This window comes from Eubalaena glacialis, chromosome 8, assembly GCF_028564815.1.
Source record: "Eubalaena glacialis isolate mEubGla1 chromosome 8, mEubGla1.1.hap2.+ XY, whole genome shotgun sequence".
Taxonomy (NCBI): Eukaryota; Metazoa; Chordata; class Mammalia; order Artiodactyla; family Balaenidae; genus Eubalaena; species Eubalaena glacialis.
In genome coordinates, this window is record NC_083723.1 from 110603726 (window position 1) to 110623541 (window position 19816).

Below are 19816 nucleotides of genomic sequence, written 5' to 3' on the forward strand. Positions count from 1 at the left end.
CAGTTTTTTGTTACTCTGTAATCAGAAAATTATTTTCCATTCGGAAGTTAAATAAAATATTCCTTGGAAACTGTCTAAATTATTAGAGGAGCTAAATTTGCTCAAAACTTCCCTTTAGGTCTCTCAGAAAATTCATCACTCCAGGGGGCAAAAAAAAATGTTAGGATTTGTATCTACATTTCTACTTTTAAGTTAGAAGATGTTTTTCAAGTAATTCATTTGAAAGAGACTTAAAAATATTGCTGTAAGGTTTTTATGTTTATTTGATATTGTTTAGGGTCAGCCTAACTTGAACGGAGGGGCACTGAGAAAATGAGTTAGATAATTTTCACCTAAGGGATTTTTAATTATTTATTTGTGTCCAGCCACACGAAGAATCAATATATATATACATATTCATATGCTCCCTCTCTTGTTCTCTCTCTCACTCACTCTAAATAGACATTATTTATTACCTCTGTCAATTTATAAACGGTCAAATTATAAACAGTGAAAATGGCATATTTGGACCAATTTCCACTTACCTAACAATTCCTCTGGTCCTAAAAGTATCCTACTTTATGATGATCAGTAGAACATCAAGAGTCCAGGATCTACCCAATGTGACACTTGTTCAATAAAAATTTAAAATCTAGATTCTTAAGGACCTCACATGCTGACCCATAACTTCATCCTTAGCTGGAAAAAATGTGGCATATATATGAGTCAATACACTTCTAGTTTAAAATAGTGTTGAAATTTTTTTTACAGTCTGTATATGTGACTCATAATTTACCAGTCTTCACTCACCTGGGGAGAGGCAGGACAATGTTGTAGTTAAGTATGTGGGTGATGAAGTGTGACAGACCTGAGTTCGAATCCTGACTTTGACAACTACCAGTTGGGTAACCTCATTACAAATTACTTAAACATCTTGTGCTTCAATTTCTTTATGTATAAAAATGGGGATAATTATTCTACCTCACAGAATCATTGTAAAAATTAAGCTAACTAACTGATGTAGGGAAATTAGCACAACTACAGCCACACAGTATATACTCAATAAATGTTAGATGTTATTATTAAAATCATATTAATGTTTCGGCAGGCCTTTGGTACAAAATAATATTTTACTGAATTTGAATTTTCATTCATCTGTCAGCTCAGTCATTACGATTTGTTGCATCCTTTCTGCAAAGCTTCTTTCCTATACTGATCTGAATATTTGCTAAGATGTTTCTATTAAAGTTGGGGAAGAAATAAAACTTGTAGTCACAAATAAGTCTACCACACAAATATAATTGCTATATGAGGATTTTAAAATCACATATTGTAGCTATGAAGTTAATTTTCTAATTCATTAATTATATGTCTTTATTTTAAATATAGCATATAAAACATAGCTTAGAATTTTACCTGAAAAGTTCAATTCAGCAAAAATAGTTCTCAAGTAGAAAAAAGTTTCAGCCAAATTTTTCATCCAGTGTTAGACAGGAAAAAGAACCATCATTTGTTTAGCATCAACCACGTGCCAGGCTAGGTGATGCACTTTATATACCTTATGTCATTTAATTATCAGAACAACCCTATGACCTTATCTTAGTCTGTTCATGCTGTTATAACAGAATACCATAGATTGGGTGGCTTATAAACGATAGAAATTTATTTCTCACAGTTCTGGAGGCTGAAAAGTCCAAGATCAAGGCACCAGCAGATTCAGTATCTGGTGAGGGTCCACTTCCTGGTTCATAGACAGCTGTCTTCTTGCAGTGTCCTCACATGGCAGAAACGGTGAGGGAACTCTCTGGGTCTGTTTTAAAAAGGGCACTTATCCCATTCATGAGGGTTCCACCTTCATGACCTAATTACCTCCCAGTGTCCTCAACTCTAAATACCATCACATTGGGGATTAGGTTTCAACGTATGAATTTAATGGGGGGGGGGGACCCATTCAGTCTATAGCAGACCTGGATATTATTATCCCTATTTTGTAGTTGAGGAAACTGTAGGTCTGAAAGGTTAAGTTACCATGTCCAACTTAATACAGCTGTGGAGTACAGTCTGGTTCTGCCTGCCCCAAATCTCAAAACCTTTTCACTGTAACAAATTGATCAATATAATTTTTCATGTTTCAACTGGTTGTCTTGGCTGAAGGTCCATTGTCTCTACAGTGCCAAAATAACTCCCTAAGATGGGGAGAAATCATTCAAAGCAGTTATGTGGCAACAGACAAAATGAGGCTATTGGGCTTAATTGAACTGTTCTTTATGCTTATTCAGGTAAATTGCTTACATATGTAGACAAAGTCATTGTTTTGTTTGCCCTCAAAAAATCTCCTGTGTTATTCCCATTTCACAGGAAAATAGAAACAGAGAAGATCAAGTTTTCTCCCTCAAGCCAAAGGAGGCTGTTGGCATAACTCTTCTTGACTTTTCTCTGGATTTTTTTCAATAAGATTGTATTCACCATTAGAACAGGGACTTAGTCACATCATCACTCATGAAATCTGAAGGCTGTAACTAACCTTATAGATACTCTGCTGTAGTGGAATGTTACTTTTCCATTTTTGGACCACACACTACTTGGAGCCTCTGATGAAAGCTATAGATGCTCCTCCAAGAAAAATGTACATATGCACCCACAAAACTTGTCACTTCCTTTCAGTGGCATCATGGACCTCCATCCACAGACCTCCATGGGGCCCATGAACACTGGGCCAAGAATCCCTGATCTACTGAATTTTAAAAGTTCATTTTACATATGAAGAGACTTAAGTCTAGGGATGCCGACCTCCTCAAGATCACCCTGCTAAGCTGAGGCAGAGCCTGCTGGCACAGTGTAGACCCCTGAATAAATGGAGTTGTCTATAGAAAATGCCATGGCTATTGATTAGGAAAGTAGAGCATGTTTTTGGGAAAATAGTGTATACTGCACTGTATTGCATGCAGGGTGTTTTTTGTTTAAAAAAAATTTTATGGATAATATTACGAAATAAAAGGAAACTTGGTCAGATTACTTCATGGTGAGTAAGATGAAAAGCAAAGAAAGATAAGTAGATATACAGAATGAAAACCATTAATTGTTAGGAACTAGGAATCGAACTTTGCCGTCTTAGTCAAGAAGGAAAAGAAAACTGTGGTGATTTTCCGAAGAGAACCCCATTTGTCATCAATTTTGGAAGTCTTTTATTTGGCATATGTTGTCTAGGCAAGATTTCTTTACACCAACCTTAATTATGATACTAAGTTACTATGTAGGATTTCTCCATCCTTACCAGTTTCATTTTAGCAATTCAGACTCATCAAAGGAGTTTCTTCTCTAAATATGAGAGAGATAGGAACTGATACGATTCCTTAAAGAAGATTTCATGTTTCACCTTTATAACTACCAGCTTTTGGGAGAATGGGGAAGATTGGAGTGGGACACAGACATGATGATATCTCCCAGAAAGCAGAATCACGCAGACTTGGGTATGATTCCTGGCTGGGTTAGCAAGGATAACTCTACTTAGCCTCACTGAGCCCATTTCCTCATCAGGAAAATGACCTCATAACAGTTCTTCCTCATAAGGTTCATATAGATTACAAAGCACTAGGTAGATAGATGACTGATGATAGATAGATAGATGATAGATAGAATATATATATGATATATATGGTATCTATATATGATTAGTGCACGGTGAATGTTCCCTGTCATTGCTACTTTTCGGCTGGCTGGAGGACATGGTAAGGAAGGAGCTATCAGGAAAGCCCTCTCCAGAGTCATCTCCCAAGAAACTCGGCACCTCTCCAGCTGCCTTCTGGGGTTTCTGAATCACTGAGCATGTGCACAGTCCGCACATCTTCAGACAGTATGGTGTTCAGTCTCCACTCTGTTTCAAATCTGTTTTAGCCATCACCTTGAAAGTGATGGGAGAATTATGGATATGAAGTATCCATGCTGAAAAGAAAATCTACCTCCTTATTTTAAAGAGTCTTTTTTTTTTATCTTCCATACTGGTTTGAAATCAAGATAAAGATATAGGGTAGTCTGGTATCTAACATATCAAGGTTTTGATCTCAATAATTTATGTATCTAATATTCAATTAATCATATATTCTAAATAGTTTTTTTTTTGCCTTGTGGAATTACAGGGTTTTTTTCATATTACATAATTATGGTTTCAACACAAATAAAGAAGTAACCTAAAGCCTCTCAACAGCATACATAAAGACTGTCCTAATAATATAAAGAAAGTTATGTGCCTAAATTTTACAGAATAACTTCTAATCATTTTATTCTAAATTAGTGATTTTATTCATTTTAATTATGAAAAAGCCAGTACACACAAAATAATATTATATAATGTATATAGAGGTTATAAATCATTGTAATGCCTACACTATAAACTTATCACTCATCTTAAGACCTAGGACATTTCCAATATCACTGAAACTCCCGGCAGACCCCTCTCCTATCCCACCCCCTTGCCTCCCCATCCTCAGAGGTAACCAGAACTCTGAAAAATTCATTTATTTTTTTAAAAAATTCTAAATAAGATAATAAGAGTTTAGGTGAGAGTTTTTCCAGGATCCTGTGATCCAGAGCTTTCCAAAGATTCTCTCCAGACTCAGGTGAAAGTGTTAATGAGAGCCCACTGTTCTCTGAGAGGGCAACAAATTTGCCTTTCTAAACATACGGGACCAAAGGAGTCCTTCTGTGTCCACAGCTGGGAACCCTGGAGAAGTATTACAAACAAAGAATTCTCTACAAGCAAAGAATGCTCATCAAAATCAAATAAAGTGTAATGAAGTCTATCAAATATGTATGTTGAGTATATCTATTCTGCCCGTTGGTTTTCTCACTGACCAGCCAAGTATAAGAGATCTGCATTTGTAGCTATCATTTGGCCAGGTGGGAATGCAGACAGGATTGATTACAGACTATTCCAAATTCTTATTCAAGGGAAATCTATCTCAATTGCTTTGAAGTCTTCTAGGGAAATAGTTGGCCTTTATTATCCCAAAGGTTCTTAACATTATTATGAGAAAGTACCACTGGACATGAAACATGAGCATGTTGGAACGATACAGTGGCTGTATAAATGGATTCTCTTTCATCCGTGAATGAGGTTAAAGAGGAATAATGTGCATACCTTGTGAATAAAATCAGTTCTTTTCACTAGTTTGCCACATAATAAGTAATGTACATCAGGAGCTGGAAAATCAGTTTTTAGTCTATCATAAATCTTCATTAATTCAGATTCTTCCATTTTTAAATCTTTATGAAACTATAGAAGAGTATAAATTTGAACTATTTATAAGTAAAGGATTTGATTAATACGTTAAATATGCAAGCTACATTCCATGGCTTAGTTATTAAACACTTGAGAGCACAACTTTTTAAAACTTTTTAAAAAACTGGAAACATTCACCTGCATTTAAAAGCTTAATTTGCTAATTATAAATCATTTTTATTCATGCAATTTTTGAACAAGTTTCTAATTTTTTTTAGTTTGATTGAAGTCACCAGATATACTTGAACATATTTTCAAAACTGAATTTCTTTAAAAATATTGCATAATTTGTAAAGACCTTCCTTTCAGTTAGTCTAGATTAGTGAGATTTGACACTACATTTGAGATTAGTACCAATTAACTAAGTTAAAATGTGAGGGTTTATTTTCCATTTTAATAACCCCCTACATCACATACAGTTCCTTTGGTGGAATAAAAATCTTGGTAAAGTACACATCAGCCACTATAAATAGCAGCCATAAGCCTGTACATTCAGGAGAGTCTCCAGAGAGTGTACTTTAAATTGCATATTGTTTAGAATAGGAAATTCTTCCGATGTTCATATTTTCCATTCTGGGTGAAATGGTCTACCCCGTGTCACATCTTCACTGGCTTCCATCTTCCTGTACCATTTAGGGATCCAACTGTTAGATTCCAGAAGATTGCTCAATGTGTGCTTTTTATTTTCTTAAGTAACCTGGGTCTTATTGTCCAGCGGGAATTTTGCATAATTAGGGGCTCTCCAAATGAAAACTAGATAACTTCCAGAGCTGGCCCCAGCAACTAGGTAATGAAACAGTCCTTTATTTCTGGAGCTAGTAGCTCTACTGTGCCTGTTTAGCATAACAGAGTCAAACCATTTTTGATTCCCACAGAAAACCTTGCACTGTTGGCAGGTCTTTCTGGGGAAATCAAGAGACTAATATGGAAAATTACTGAGCAGGAAGTGAACAAACAGACAAGCATGATGAGATGATGGGTTATCATGCTGGTTCAAAGACCAGAAGCCTCAGCAGGTATAATTACACTGCATCTTTCCCAAGGCACTATTTGCAACTGCAGTAGATGTATACCTCTGCCCACTCTTTCCTTGAAGAGTCCTTCTGTTTCTCTAATCAAAACTGTTGTGTATAACTTGATTTTTTTTTTTTTTTTAGTGGGGGCCCATTTTGGAGATCTAACATTCCCTCACCATTTCTCCTTCCTTGATGAAGAGGATGAGAAATTACTGTTAAGGGGACTTGGACAAAAATTGTGATATAGAAAGAGTTGATATCTGATGCCCTTCCTTCCTGATACTCCCCTTTTAAGAGCCTTTAACTCTTCCCACCTAACTAACCATGAAAGCAAAACATTCCAAATATATGTATGTTTCCTGAGCCAGCACCCTCAGAGTATATCCTGGCTACCCAGGGAGTATCACTGCTATGGAAGCTCCATGGCTTATGAACTGAACAGAATGAAGCTTTTATAAAACTCAAGGCTGAGGCAGGATGGAAATTCCTAATCCTTTCATTTCTAAGTGCCTCACTTCAGAGGCGCATGAATATAAGTTCTATCTCATTGAAACATTTGTCAGAGCAATGGTAGAGTGAACCAGGGAGGCATGCCCTTCAGAAAGGAGTTAGTTTTCCACAAGAACTCTGATGGAAATGGGGAATTACTGCTAGGAAACATATCCTGGTATCCTGTTGGGTTATGTGGTCAGAAATTAAGACTCTCTTCCCTGCATTCTCAGAAAAGAGTTTGGAAGTCCAAATCATTGGACCCAGCTTGCAGAGTTACATGTCCAAGAGCACATAGTCAGTGGCAGCATTAAATCTGGAAACTTTGTCATTTACTCCAGTTCTGGTGCTTTTCCCTCTGCATTATGCTGCGGCTAACCCGTACAACTGCCTCTAACTCCATGAAAGAAAGTACCTTTTAGATCAAGGATAAAAGAAAGAGGATACTGGATGAAAGTTTAGAAGATCTGGGCTTCCTCATCAGTAAAATAGAACTAACACTTTTCAGGGTGGCTGAGCAAATTAAATGAGATATGGACAAATGTCATCAAAAGTGTAAGGGGGCTGCACATGACAGATGCTTATCAGGTAGGGGTACCTGTATGATTCATTTAGATCAGATTCACTTCTATTTAACTCTATGTGTAGTGGCAAGTTTCATTCTGGTCATATACTGTGTTTCAAAAGACAGTTCACACTTCTCTCTCTGCTAATCTTATGCTATCTAACTGGCCCTCAGGCATTCTAGGCTTTCAAAAATCTGACTCAGAGAAAATGCTATAAAATGTTACCTCTCACTCTCCCCAGAGCCTATCACCCCTGGAGAGGGCTTAGGACCTCAAATGCAGATTAGAAGCAGCCATTTTATCTTCCCTTTCCCCCTAGTTGTGAATTGAAGAGAAAATTCAAAAGAATTTAAAATGATGGCTTTATCCCAATCAGAATTAAACCCTGCTGTTGGTCACTTACTTGTCTGGTTTTGCATCTAAGTGAGCAAAAGTCTTCAGGCTTATAGGGATTCTATGCTGTTCCACACCACTGTCCTTACCTCCTGAAGCTCTTGTAAGTGGTATACTCGTACCTTGAAGGCCTATCTCAACAGTCATCCTTTGGAAAACACCTTCCCAGAGGTCCCCAATCAAGTGACTGATTTCCCACCTTGGGTTTCCCATAGCATTTGTTTGTATGTTAATTATCGTCACCCATTTTATTGTTTGTTTGTTCATATGTCTCTTTTCCCCACCAAATTGAAAGCAACTCTAAATCCAAAACTACATCTTACTCACTTTTATTTCCCCAAAGGCCCATACTCAATGCTGAATAAATGAATGAGCAAACAGATACTTCAGATCATATCTGTGTACCAAGGCAGAACTTTGCTCACTTCGATAAGCTATTTATGGGGAGGCAGAAACATTGGTGACCTTTGTGGTATTCTCCGAGTACTGACACCATCCATACCATATCTGGGGTTCCATCACTCTCCTGATGAGCCACTGGAATTTTGACTTCCTATCTTTGTCTCTAGAGATATGAAGAAACTCACCTCCTGTATTTCTCTGATTATTAAGGATAGTGGACTTTCTACCCCATGTAATTTTGACCATTATGCTTATTTAGTCGCATCATGGAGGCAAGTGATATTCATATGGTAAGAGTAGATTCCCTTTAGTTGGCCTATTTGCTCTAGTACTCAAGCTCTTAGTGTTATTTGCTATTAACATTTGCATTATAAGACCAGATAATCATTGAATTACAGGGTTCATACCAAGCCCCAAAGAGTCCAACAGTGAACAAACTATATAATCAAAAATTTCTCTAATGAAAGACGAAGTTTGTGGTCTGGAGGCATAAACAACCTCAGTTAATCCCAGGAGGATGGGCAGAAGTAGATTAGGGGTAGGGCCAACCTCAGACTAATATTTACCAACACTCTTTCTGAAATAGAGAGGGTTTAACACACAAGTTGGGTCTAAAGTTTAGACTCTAAATAGTGCATTGTTTTCTAGTATTGGGATGAACCAAGAAAAAAAAAAAGAAAATAAAGAATAAAGAAAGATGTTAGAAAACCCAAGACTTTTAAACCAAGATACGGAGGGTTAACTTTATATTCGGTGAAGTGGAGAATTTTTTGTTTTTATGAATAGTTCATACACCTCAAAAAGTACTGTTTGGAAGAAAGAGGAGAAGCATTTATAAATAGCTATTAGTCAAAACTCTAAGATTCAGATTAATTTAGTAAACATTGACTACGGTACAACACATTCTGCAGTAGGCATTGAGTTTCTTAATTACAAAAGTATACCCTTTGGTTAATTCATTATCATAAAATTTGTAATTAAAATGAAGTTAATGAACTGGAACACCCAGAACACATAGGCTTGGAAGCACTATAGAATAGTCTCAGAATTGTATCTTTTAATTTTTAATTTAATTTTTAATTCTTAGATCCACTGAAAAAGAGTCAAAAGGAAAGATAATTTGAAGTTATCCTAGAAAGACACTGAGTTCTAAAATACCTAGGGGAATCTCAGATTACCCCAGCTCTCTCTACTTTGCAGCATATTTTAGAAAACTGAATGCATATTTCAGGTCACTGGCTTTCAGATTTGAAGTGTACTGTATGCTACTTTTTGTGTAAGTATCATCCATTTTATTTTCTTTGTTGTCTTCATGAGGTCTTAAAATTAAAAAGCTTTCCAGATGGCTTTTGGCTTTTAAATAAGAAAAATGAATATGATTTTTTTAATTAAATGTTTTCACTAAAACCCCTTCCCTGTTCTATTCTACTCTATGAACTAATGAGCAAAAAGGATCTCTATTGGTTTTTCCTGCCTTGCTCTTAATAATAGCTTGATTTCATTGCTCAATAACTTCAAAGTAAAATAATGTCCTAAAGCTGAAGAGCTTTCTCCTAGTCTATTTCTAACCTCTTGTCTCAAGCTGCCACCATAAAGGCGCCCAAAAAGTGTACAAAAGAACATTTCTAATAAATTCAACGCGTGTCAAATTACATTAGGTCTCTCGGACATCAGCGAGTGGAGTCTAACTGTAATCTATTGCCTGAGTCAGTTTGGGCTACTATAACAGAATACCACAGGCTGGGTGGCTTAAACAGCAAACATTTATTTCTTACAGCTCTGGAGGCTGGGGAGTCTAAGATCAAGGTGCCGGCAGATCCGGTGTCTGATGAGGGCCCCCTTCCTGGTTTGCAGTTGGTTGTCTTCTTGTTGTATCCTCACACAGTGGAGAGAGAGAAAAAGCAAGCTCTCTCATGTCTATTCTAATAAGAACACTAATCCCACTCATGAGGGCTCCACCCTCATGACCTAATTACCTCCCAAAGGCCCTACCTCCTAATACCATCACATCCAGGGTTAGGATTTCAATGTATGAATTTGGGGGGATACAAACATTCAGTCCACATCATTGATGGCCTTAGTAAGTCTGAAAAAAGAATGGGCCAGTAGAAGAGGTCTGCATGGATGCCAGGTCCAGGGCTGGCACTGGTCATCTAGGAATATCCAGATAAAACAGACCTTGAGTCTCAGGGTTTGTTCAGTCCTGTGACATGATAAGTATTCTCACCACTGAGGTAGGTGTTTCTGCACATCTCCGCTTGGCTTGGGTGAAATCTTCCTCGTGATGATGTTCCCTCCCTTTGCTCTGACTCCACATCATGAAGCAGTCTCTGGTGATTGAGGCTTCCTGACATCCTGGCTTGGGGAATGGGGGGTAACCTGGTTGGGACGTGAGAGCTCCCCAGGTACTGAAGAGGGAGGTCATCCATTCTATCTTAATTAATTGGCATTAATTGGCATTCTGATGTATACATCAGTTTCTTGTGAGTCTGTGAGCCAATCAGTCTCTCTGAGACCTGTCCATTCTGAGAACTCCCAAGATCCAGTGACTGGGGCAGCAGAGCTTCTAGAGCTTGTACCATGAGAAATACTCCAAAAAAGGCCACTCCGTGGGAGTCTGGGAGGACCAGCCAACTGGCCTTCTTGATGCAGCATCTCTACTCCATTGCTGTCCCCCGTTTAACCCAGAGAGCAAATGACGAGTATTTATTGAGCACCTGCCATATGTCTAACACTATTTTAAGCTGTATCAGATGCAAAAGAGGTATTAGGAATCATCCCTGCCAGAAAACAGGTGAGAAAAGGTATATACACATGAACAATGAATAAATAAGACTCTGTGTATCCATCCATCTATTTCTATCTATAGATAGATATCATAATCATGTACTAATTCATGTGATCTGTTAATCACAAAATAAGACAGTACCTTAAAAAGTGTCATTTATGTAATATCAATAATAAACACTACATCCAAAGTATCCAAAATACACACTGGACTATTTCTCTAGCAATAGGAACAAATATAATCCAGGTCTGACCTCCTAAAAAAGAAATCAATACTTTTTTAGACCTTATATGCTATCACTGGAAAAAAATCTGGATTTGATTCCAGCTATAAAAACCGTGTGTAAATTTAATATCCAGATGCATAAAGTGGACACCAGAAAATAAATTTATGGTGTGGAAATATTTAGATACTTTGAACAAGAGGGATACACACTGAGAATTCTGTGGCTTATGAACTAACGTGCTTCCTTTGAAGATGTGACCTTTTGAAGATGTGACATTTTCCCTGCACCAGAATTACATCCTCAGAGTCCCCATGATAGTTTCTTAATTTCCTTTGCAGTTTAATTGTATCTATGTACAAGATATCTATATTCTAAAATTATCACCAAGGGCTAAATTCATTTTCCTATAGGCAGAAATCATATCTTTTATGTACACACTTCTTTCTTAGAATTATATAAGGTATATACTATTATTTTCTGAGACCAGAACCAGGGTTTTATAGATGTGCACCAGCAATCATTCATTCAAGAAACTGTTGTTAGAACCCTACTATTTCCAAGCACTGTCTTACCGTTTTAAAGATGTGTTTCAAGCTGGAGGGCAGAGGGGAGTTAGAAGCACAATCTTTTTAAGATAGAAACTTTTCTTTCCAGGAAAAGAAAATAGTCCAGCTGGTTAAAACCCCCAGATTTTAAAAAGAACTTAGAGACTAGACCTAAATAATTGTTGCAAAAGAGTTTAAACAGAAATGGAGCCTCACAGCAAGTTAGCTGGAAGGGCTGAGTCACACATGACAACATAACTATTTCTCAAATGCTTGCAAACAAGAGTGGGTTCAAACTTTCTCATCTCTCCTCCTAAGATGATAAATTACAAAGAAATAAAGTCAAAACGAGGAAGACTTTATAGAGGTGGAGCCAGACACTGGTTCTTAAAGAACCACTAGAATTCAGAGAAGCAAAGGGAGTTTAAAAAGCCATTCTAGGGAAAAGGAGATGGAATAGCTTTGTTGGGTAAAGGCAGAATGCTTCAGGAGATATCAGGAAAACGGTGGCGAATGCCAATAATCTTTTCACTGAAAAAAAGTCCCCTTTATGATCAATGTTAGGGTGCATTGCACTGAAGACATGTGTTAGATTGCCAGGGGGGTACAACTGGGGGTCAGGATTTCTTAAGGGGAAGAATTAGCAACGTAATGCTGGGGCTCAAGGTTTGGCCTTGGGAAGGAAAGAATGCCCTCTCTTTAACTGAACGGTGGTATCATGACCAGAGGACCTGCATTTCACCATGAAAATACAGAAGCATCAAGACAGAGTGAAATGACGTTTCACTCCCACGCACCCATCCTGTTTCATTCTAGAACCAAATACATACTAGGGTGGCATTGCTGGTGAGCCCGCTGGGGTGGGGCCAGCTGTGGAGGGAGGAGAGGAGGGGAGGGGAAGAATAGCTACCTCCAGGTGGAGAGGGAGAGAAGGCCATCCTAGGAGAGCGCATGGGGCGCAAAGTTACTTTGCAAGTTTTCTTTCTTAAGCTGAATGGTGAGTACACAGATCTTCATTATAGTTTCTTACTCCTTTTAGTCTGTCTAAAAGATTTTAGAATAAGATGTAATTTTAAAAATGTACAGAAACCTTATAACTGTCACCCATATATCCTCAATCAGAATCTGCCTATGGATGTCAACAGAATCACTTTACTAGTAATATAATTCTTAATGATCTCTGCTGATGCAGGACTACCACCCCACCATCAATTTTTTAAAAAAGTCCTTCTGTTTCTGGAAGTCTGTCTTATAAAACCTCACGAATGGTGCATTCACCCACCATGTGCAACCTCCCATGGCTCCTTGCTGCTGGCCCCCTGCCCCAGTGAGGCCCTCGCCCCTCTCTCCCACTGCCCTGGGGTTCACTTGAGACCCTGGGCTTCCATGTCAAAGATGCTGTCTCGTGCCCTTGATACAATCTTTCAAGGTTCCGAAGTGGCCCTGCGTTCTCTTCACTCTTCCGGAATTCCAAAACCATGCTGTGCTCATATAGAGGTAGTGAGGGGGACACTTTCCTCTGCTCCTCTTTGTCACCTGGCCACCAAAGCTTGGCCTAGACTCAGCAAACACCCTGTGGAAGCAGCTTCCGCTTCTCTGCAGCCCACCGCTGTCCTCAGGGCACAGACATATGGCAATGGGTCTCGGCTCTGGGACCAGTTCCAAGGCATGAAATAGCAGACAACTCTCCAAACCCCCATGCAAATCGGCTCCCTAGGCCTCCCTCACCACACTGTCACACATGCCCAGATGCATCTCAATTCCAGTGGTAGGCACAACTGAACTTGAGGCCGGGCCACCAATCAATTATCCTCCTATTTCAACTCAATGACAGAAAAAACAAATTAACTTGGTCAAGGCCATTATTTGCTCTTTATGAAACCAGGTTCCCTAATTCACTTATGCAGCACATATTACAGAAGGGCTGATCTCTGCCAGACATTGTGCTAACTGGCGTGAGGGGAGGAGCACAAAAATGGGTAAGACATAGTCCCCCTCCTCAAGGAGCTCAGAGCCTAGTAATGGGAGATAGAAATATATAAGTACACTCTGAGTGCAGTCTAGGACCTTGAACTCTGTGTTGCCTCAAATAGATCATTAGAATTCCCAGGTATTGCAATGCAGGTATATACTTTCTGAAAGATCTTTTTCTCCTTTCATGAAATCAGATTTTGTGTTTTAAGCAGGAGGGCAAGAAAAATACTACAGAGAGTAACCTGAAAGAGTTGAAAAATGAGCCTCTGGAAAGAGTATGAAGTTCTTTATATTAAGGGTAATTAATAACAACAAAAATAGCTTAACAGATAAATGTTGGGGATAGACTGACTAAGCAACAAATCTGGAGAAGAAAAAATAAACCACCCTGGATTTAGCACAAAAATTAATGAATGAACTCTATAAGAGATGCTATTATCAACGTGAAAACAATGTTAGGATGTGTTAACAGGAACGTGGCAGGCAGCATTGGGACTTCAGCCAGCCACATTCAGCCTTGGTCAAGCCTTTATTATGTCCAATTTTGGTTTCCCGTTTGAAGAGTTGTTATATTTCAAGCCGATATTAAAAGGATGGAAAATAGGCATTGGCGTTTAGCCTAGAAAAGACGAGACTGAAGGATGACTTAATACCTGTGGCCCTAACAGAGATAAGTGGATTTCTATTTCAGCCACAGGAAGTCTAGTTCAATCACAGAATAAATTGAGCATAAGAGTGATTAAACACTGGGACCTTGATCGTAGGATGTCACCTTAGAAGTATAGTGCTTCAACTCTGCTGCTTTCAGAATACTCTTCACTCTCCATCTTGCATTAATATTTTTGTACGCATATCTTATCTACCTTTGGGACTGCCCTTCTTATCTTTAGAGCCCTCCACAGCACTTAACTCCATGACTTGCTTGTAGTAAATATTCAAATAGTGTTAAGTAGGGGGAAGATGCTGGGACCGAAACTATATGGCCAACATTATAAGGCAGACAAGAGAGTATAGCAACTCAAGATGTGTTACAGGCCTGGAGTCAGACCGGAGAATAGTTCAGAGAATTGTGTCAGCAAAGGCCATAAAGATTCTTGTGACGGAAGACTAGGAGGAGGGGCAAACGATGACTTTCTATAACAGTACATACATCTCTCCACCCCCCTCCTCCACCCAGCCCACCACACATTCCACAGTGGGAACTACGAAGACTTTATCAAAGACACGATAGGGAAGGAGAGGTGAGAAAAAGACTTTATTGGATGGTAGAAAGCAGAGGAAAGAAAGACGAGGAGTCTGTAATTTCTGCAAAAGGAGATGGAAAAAGGGAGAAGTATTTCATGAGAAGATTTCTTAGGAAGATCCGTTAAAAAGCAGTATCACAGGAAAATACGAAGCAATATAGTTTAAGTGAACATGTTCAGTGCTTTTGGGGGTGGGGAGTGAGGAGGAGGGTGATGCCCTCAGGTGTGGAGGAAAGACTCTAAGGCACCGAAGCAAAGGAGGAAAGAGGTTCAGCCTACAATATGTAGTTAACCCCTTCATCTCCATTCCTGTCCACCCCTTGGTGAGCCGTTGTCTAGGCAAGATCTTTTGCTTCATTCTAAGTGTGTAGAGTCTATGAATCTCTTTATAAGAAAACATTTCTTCAAGATGTTTTAAACATCCCCTTTAAATTACTTGAACGGTTGCCTCTCATGTGAATAGATTTCCTTTGACTTTAAGTTGTGTTTCTGTAGGAGGTGAGTGGCTCTGTGTGTGTGTGTGTGTGTGTGTGTGTGTGTCTTAAGTGCATTAAGGCAGTACAAGGGGCACTTCCCACATACCTCTCTTTTCCCTAGGGAATTGCTCCAAGGTAAAAGCTATTCTTAACCATTGCAGACCATAAAGTCTGGAAGAGATCATGGAGATCCTACCTCCATGAAGTAAAGTTATTCTTTTAATCATATTTTATTAATAAAAGACCACCCTGTGGTGGGAGCTATTTCATTCTATAGCACTGGCCTCCTTCAAACCTTCCCAGCCCAGAATCTCTTTGATGAAAAATTAAGCAAAGTATCTAGAAATGAAGGGTGCTATCAGTAATTTGAGAGTGGCCCAGACTTCCGTTTCCCCTAGTAAAAGAGGCTGGAAATGTCATATGTATGACACCTACTATCTTGCTGGCCCTGTTGTTCATGGTGCCAATGAATGATCATTGCTTCAGTTCTCAGAGACACCAGTTCTGGAAGCTGGACTCTGAGTACCCGTGTCTGTGCTACACAGTGAAAGCACATGTGCCTGCTGGTCTCTGCAGAAACACTGTTCACAAATTACCTTCTGGTATGTTCTTCCTAATTCCTCTCACCTTGCCTCTCCAGCCCCAGGAAGCTGGACCGCAGAAGGCTACCTGGGAGCATTTGCCTACTCCAGCCCTGCTCTCATCTCATGATTCACTTATCTCCAAATGCGTCCAATCTCCTTCTTATTGTCCTTTGTGCTCTCCCTGTTCCCTCCTGGTGTCTGACCCAGGCCCGAAACTCACTCCTCTCTTCACTGTTGTCATGTCAGTACCCTATTAGGTAGCAGGAGTTATGACATCCATTAGTTTTACAAACTGAAGACAGACAGCTACTTCCCAAACACATTACATTAATAACAAGGGGCCAACTACAAGTGTGGATGATTTCCCTATTTCTATCTTTACAACTAGGAAAATAACTTGGTGGGTATCTTTTATACAGCTGGCCATTCACATACTTTCAGTGCATGAATGTCAGCATATTAGTGGAAGATTACTAAATTCTTGCTCTCCTCTGTGTGTGTGTGTGTGTGTGTGTGTGTGTGTGTTGAGCAAGAGAGAGAGTCTGGGCTGGCCTGGAAGAACCACTGAAGTTTTTCCAGGCTACTCCATTTTATGAACTTATTCCAAATATGCCAAAACTATACTTGCCACCTCAGAATTGGAGTGGGGGTGGGAAACGGGGGAAATCAGGAGGTGAAATGTATTCCCAAGGTCAGTTGAGTCCCATAAGCAAATGTATTAGTTTTCTATCACTGCTGTAATGAATAACCACAAACTTGGTGGCTTAAAACAGCACAAACCTATCTATTGTTCTAGAGGTTCAAAGTCCAACACAGGTCTCTCTAGGCTAAAATCCAGATATAGACAAGGCTGCATTGCTTTCTGGAGGCTCTATGGGAGAATCTATTTCCTTGCGTTTCCAGTTTCTAGAAGCTGCCACATTCCTGGACCCCATTCCTCTATCTTCAGCACCAGCAAGGTCATCTCTCTGGCCATTATTCTATAGCCATATCTCCCTCTGACCTCAGCGGGAGAGGTTTATCTCACTTTAAACACCTGTGTGACTAAGAGTGAGCACATCTGGATAATCCAGGCTAATCTCTCCACCTCAGTGCCTTGAACTTAATCACATGTGGAAAATCCCTTTTGCCATGTAAAGTAACATATTCACAAGTTCTGGGCATTAGGACATGGATGTCTTTGGGAGGAATATTATTCTGCTTGCCACAGCAAATCACGGAATATTTTAAAAGGAGAAAAATTAAATGGGAAAAATGTGGTAGAAAGAGGAATAACAAAATGCCTCAATACATGTGTCTATCACAGCTTTGGAGCAATAAACTCAAGTCTAGTCAGTGAGTATTTCATTAAAGCCTCTTGTGTGATCTCTATGAGTGTCTCATGCACTTTAAATAGTCAATATATGTTGAGTGATAACATATATAATCAAAGGGATATTTAAAGGTGTATATTCATCATGATATGTAGAGATAATTAATTTTGAAGTTCATTAAACTATATTACTCTATAAACTATGACTTTGAGGACAGCATAGTACTTAAGCAATAAAACAACCAAAATTTTCTAGTTAGTTAAAGTGAAGAGAGGATTTAATCTAACTAAATTAAACTTCTTTAAGTTGAGCACAAGAATGCTTGCTTTGGTTCCTCTCCATGACTCTGGGTGAACTTTTGAAGTGCTCTGTGCCTCTGTGTCCATGTTTGTGATATGAAGCCATAGACCTCAAAGATGTTTTTCATCGTATGAAGGATGTGAATCAATGTGTAAAGTTGATTGTTTCTCCTGCTATTTACCAAAAGAATCATCTTAACCCTACACTGTGGAGATCTGGGTTGTTCTACTTATTTAACAGAAAGCCAGTCCCATAAGTATCTTGGTGCCCCAGCAGCAATCTGTTCATTGCTTGTTAGCGATGAAGAAGCATATTCATAACTCAAGCTTAGATAGAGTGTCATCTCCAGATAGAATCAACACCACCCCCTCCACAGGGGTTGGAATCTGGTTGCTTTCCAAGCTATTGCTGACCAGGCTCCCTTGCCTGGCCTGGCAGATGAGATCACCACACCAGAGTGCCACGGGGGCAGACCGGGCCCACTGTTGCAACATGTTCCTTCGTCAAGCTGTTGCCCTCATTTCACCAAACACCCTGTATAACACAGCATATCACTGATCCTCTGGCTCTCTTCCCTTTGCCTTTGTATGCATTTTTATATCATGCATCTTCCCCTGAATAAAAGGGATAATAGGAGTTTCCCAGATTTGATTTCTCAGTGAGAACTGTTTGCTTTGGAAGCCACTGACACCAATGCTAATTGAGAACAGAGCTCAGAACGAGGGCCTGAGAACTGCACCCGGATGAACTTTTTGGTGGGCTGATTTCCGTTGATCTCTTCAGAATTGGATTGTGCATGAAAGTGATACCATGGTCGACTATTTTCCAAAAGGCTGAGCACGTGGGTCAGTGTCTTTTCCTTTAACTAGTTCTCTGCCTCGGAAGAATTATTTGTAATTGATCATATAAAGTCTTCATCATGAAAGCTACTGGGGATCCTGGCCCCTACTGCCCAGTAATAACATTCTGGAAATCACGAAGCAATCTGAGCCGTTTACAATCTAAATCTAAACATGATGGGCCTCTATTAGAGAGATTACAGTAAAAAATAACAATCAGCTCTCTGATGATCCTATGCGAAGGGAAAGGGTGGGGAGGAGTAAATTTGGCAAAGGACAAGCCCAGACTTTCGTCACAGGGACAGACCAAAGTGTTAACACAAAGGGAGAGCCCGGGAGCATCCTGCACACTGCATTTCAGCCGCAGATGACATGGCACCTCCGCGGGCCCGGTCCACGCCCTGACCGCTCAGAGGGTCTCAGCACCTCTGCGCTCGCAGCCCTTTTCCAGCTGTAGACATGCTCGGGGGATCCGGATCGCAGGGAAGACGCAGCCTGGCCGTGCTCTCCCAGTGAGTGCTCGCTTCACCTCTTCAGTTTTTCTTCTTCTTCTTCTTCTTTCGCATAAAGGAATTGTTGTAAAAAAAAAAATAATAATTTTTTTTTTTTTTTTTAGTTGTGGGAGTGGGAGGCGAGAGGAGAAATCAGGAGGCAAAGGAAGGCAGTGAGTGTGTAAATATCAGACCTGTATGAAACTTTTTGGTCTTAACTTGGTGGTGGTTCTGATTGGTTTTCCTCTGTTCCTTTTTTTTTTTTTTTTTTTGGTGTTTCGTAGACCATTTGGGGGTGTTTATACCAAAGGCATGGGTTTTCTTATTCCACATACCGATCCACAAAGCATCGTGTTTCTAAAGATCTGCTGTGAATTTAGACCTGAACCCTCTGCTCGGAGTGATGCATCTGCAGGGCTCAGAGACTTTGGCTAAAGCACACATTGCCCAATCCTTAGAGTCAACAGCCCAAAGCCCTTAATACACTGACCAGCTGACTGTGACAGAACAAGACCCAGAGCACATGCTATTGATCAGAGAATTGTTCAGATAACAGGCTCCAAAGTTTAGGATCCTGGAACCTTGGAATGTTCAAGCTAGAGGGGCCCCTAGGGCTGTTTGCTGCAATGCTCTTCTTCTATAGACAGGGAAACGGAACCCAGGGGGGCAACTCCACTTAACCCAAAGCCGGATAACAGTCAGTAGCAGGGAAGCCAGTGTCTTTGTACTTGCAGGCAAGGGCCCTTTTCATGCTGGCGTTTATGAGGTTTGGAAAACTCACTGGGTCTTGGGCAAAGGTAAGGCACAAGAGTGAGAACACCAGATGGCCTTTCAGTAAATCTGTCCCGTTTTTGAGAGTTTTGGCGTCGATTCAGCATGACAGTTGTTGTTCCATTTGTTCCAGCATTTGTGC

The 19816-nt window shown here is 39.7% G+C and overlaps 1 protein-coding gene across 11 annotated transcripts in view; it reads left to right on the top strand.

Annotated features, from left to right (window-relative positions):
- Window positions 1-19816, top strand: part of CALD1 (caldesmon 1) — a 177327-nt gene that overhangs the window by 91722 nt on the left and 65789 nt on the right. Inside the window, exon 1 of one of the 11 annotated variants that reach the window (XM_061198747.1) lies at window positions 18713-18924. The exons of the other annotated variants lie outside the window; for them this stretch is intronic. Coding sequence (XP_061054730.1) covers window positions 18872-18924 — 53 coding nt within the window. The 5' untranslated portion in view covers window positions 18713-18871. Of the gene's footprint in view, window positions 1-18712; window positions 18925-19816 lie in introns of those variants that run through there. 11 annotated transcript variants of the gene reach the window in all.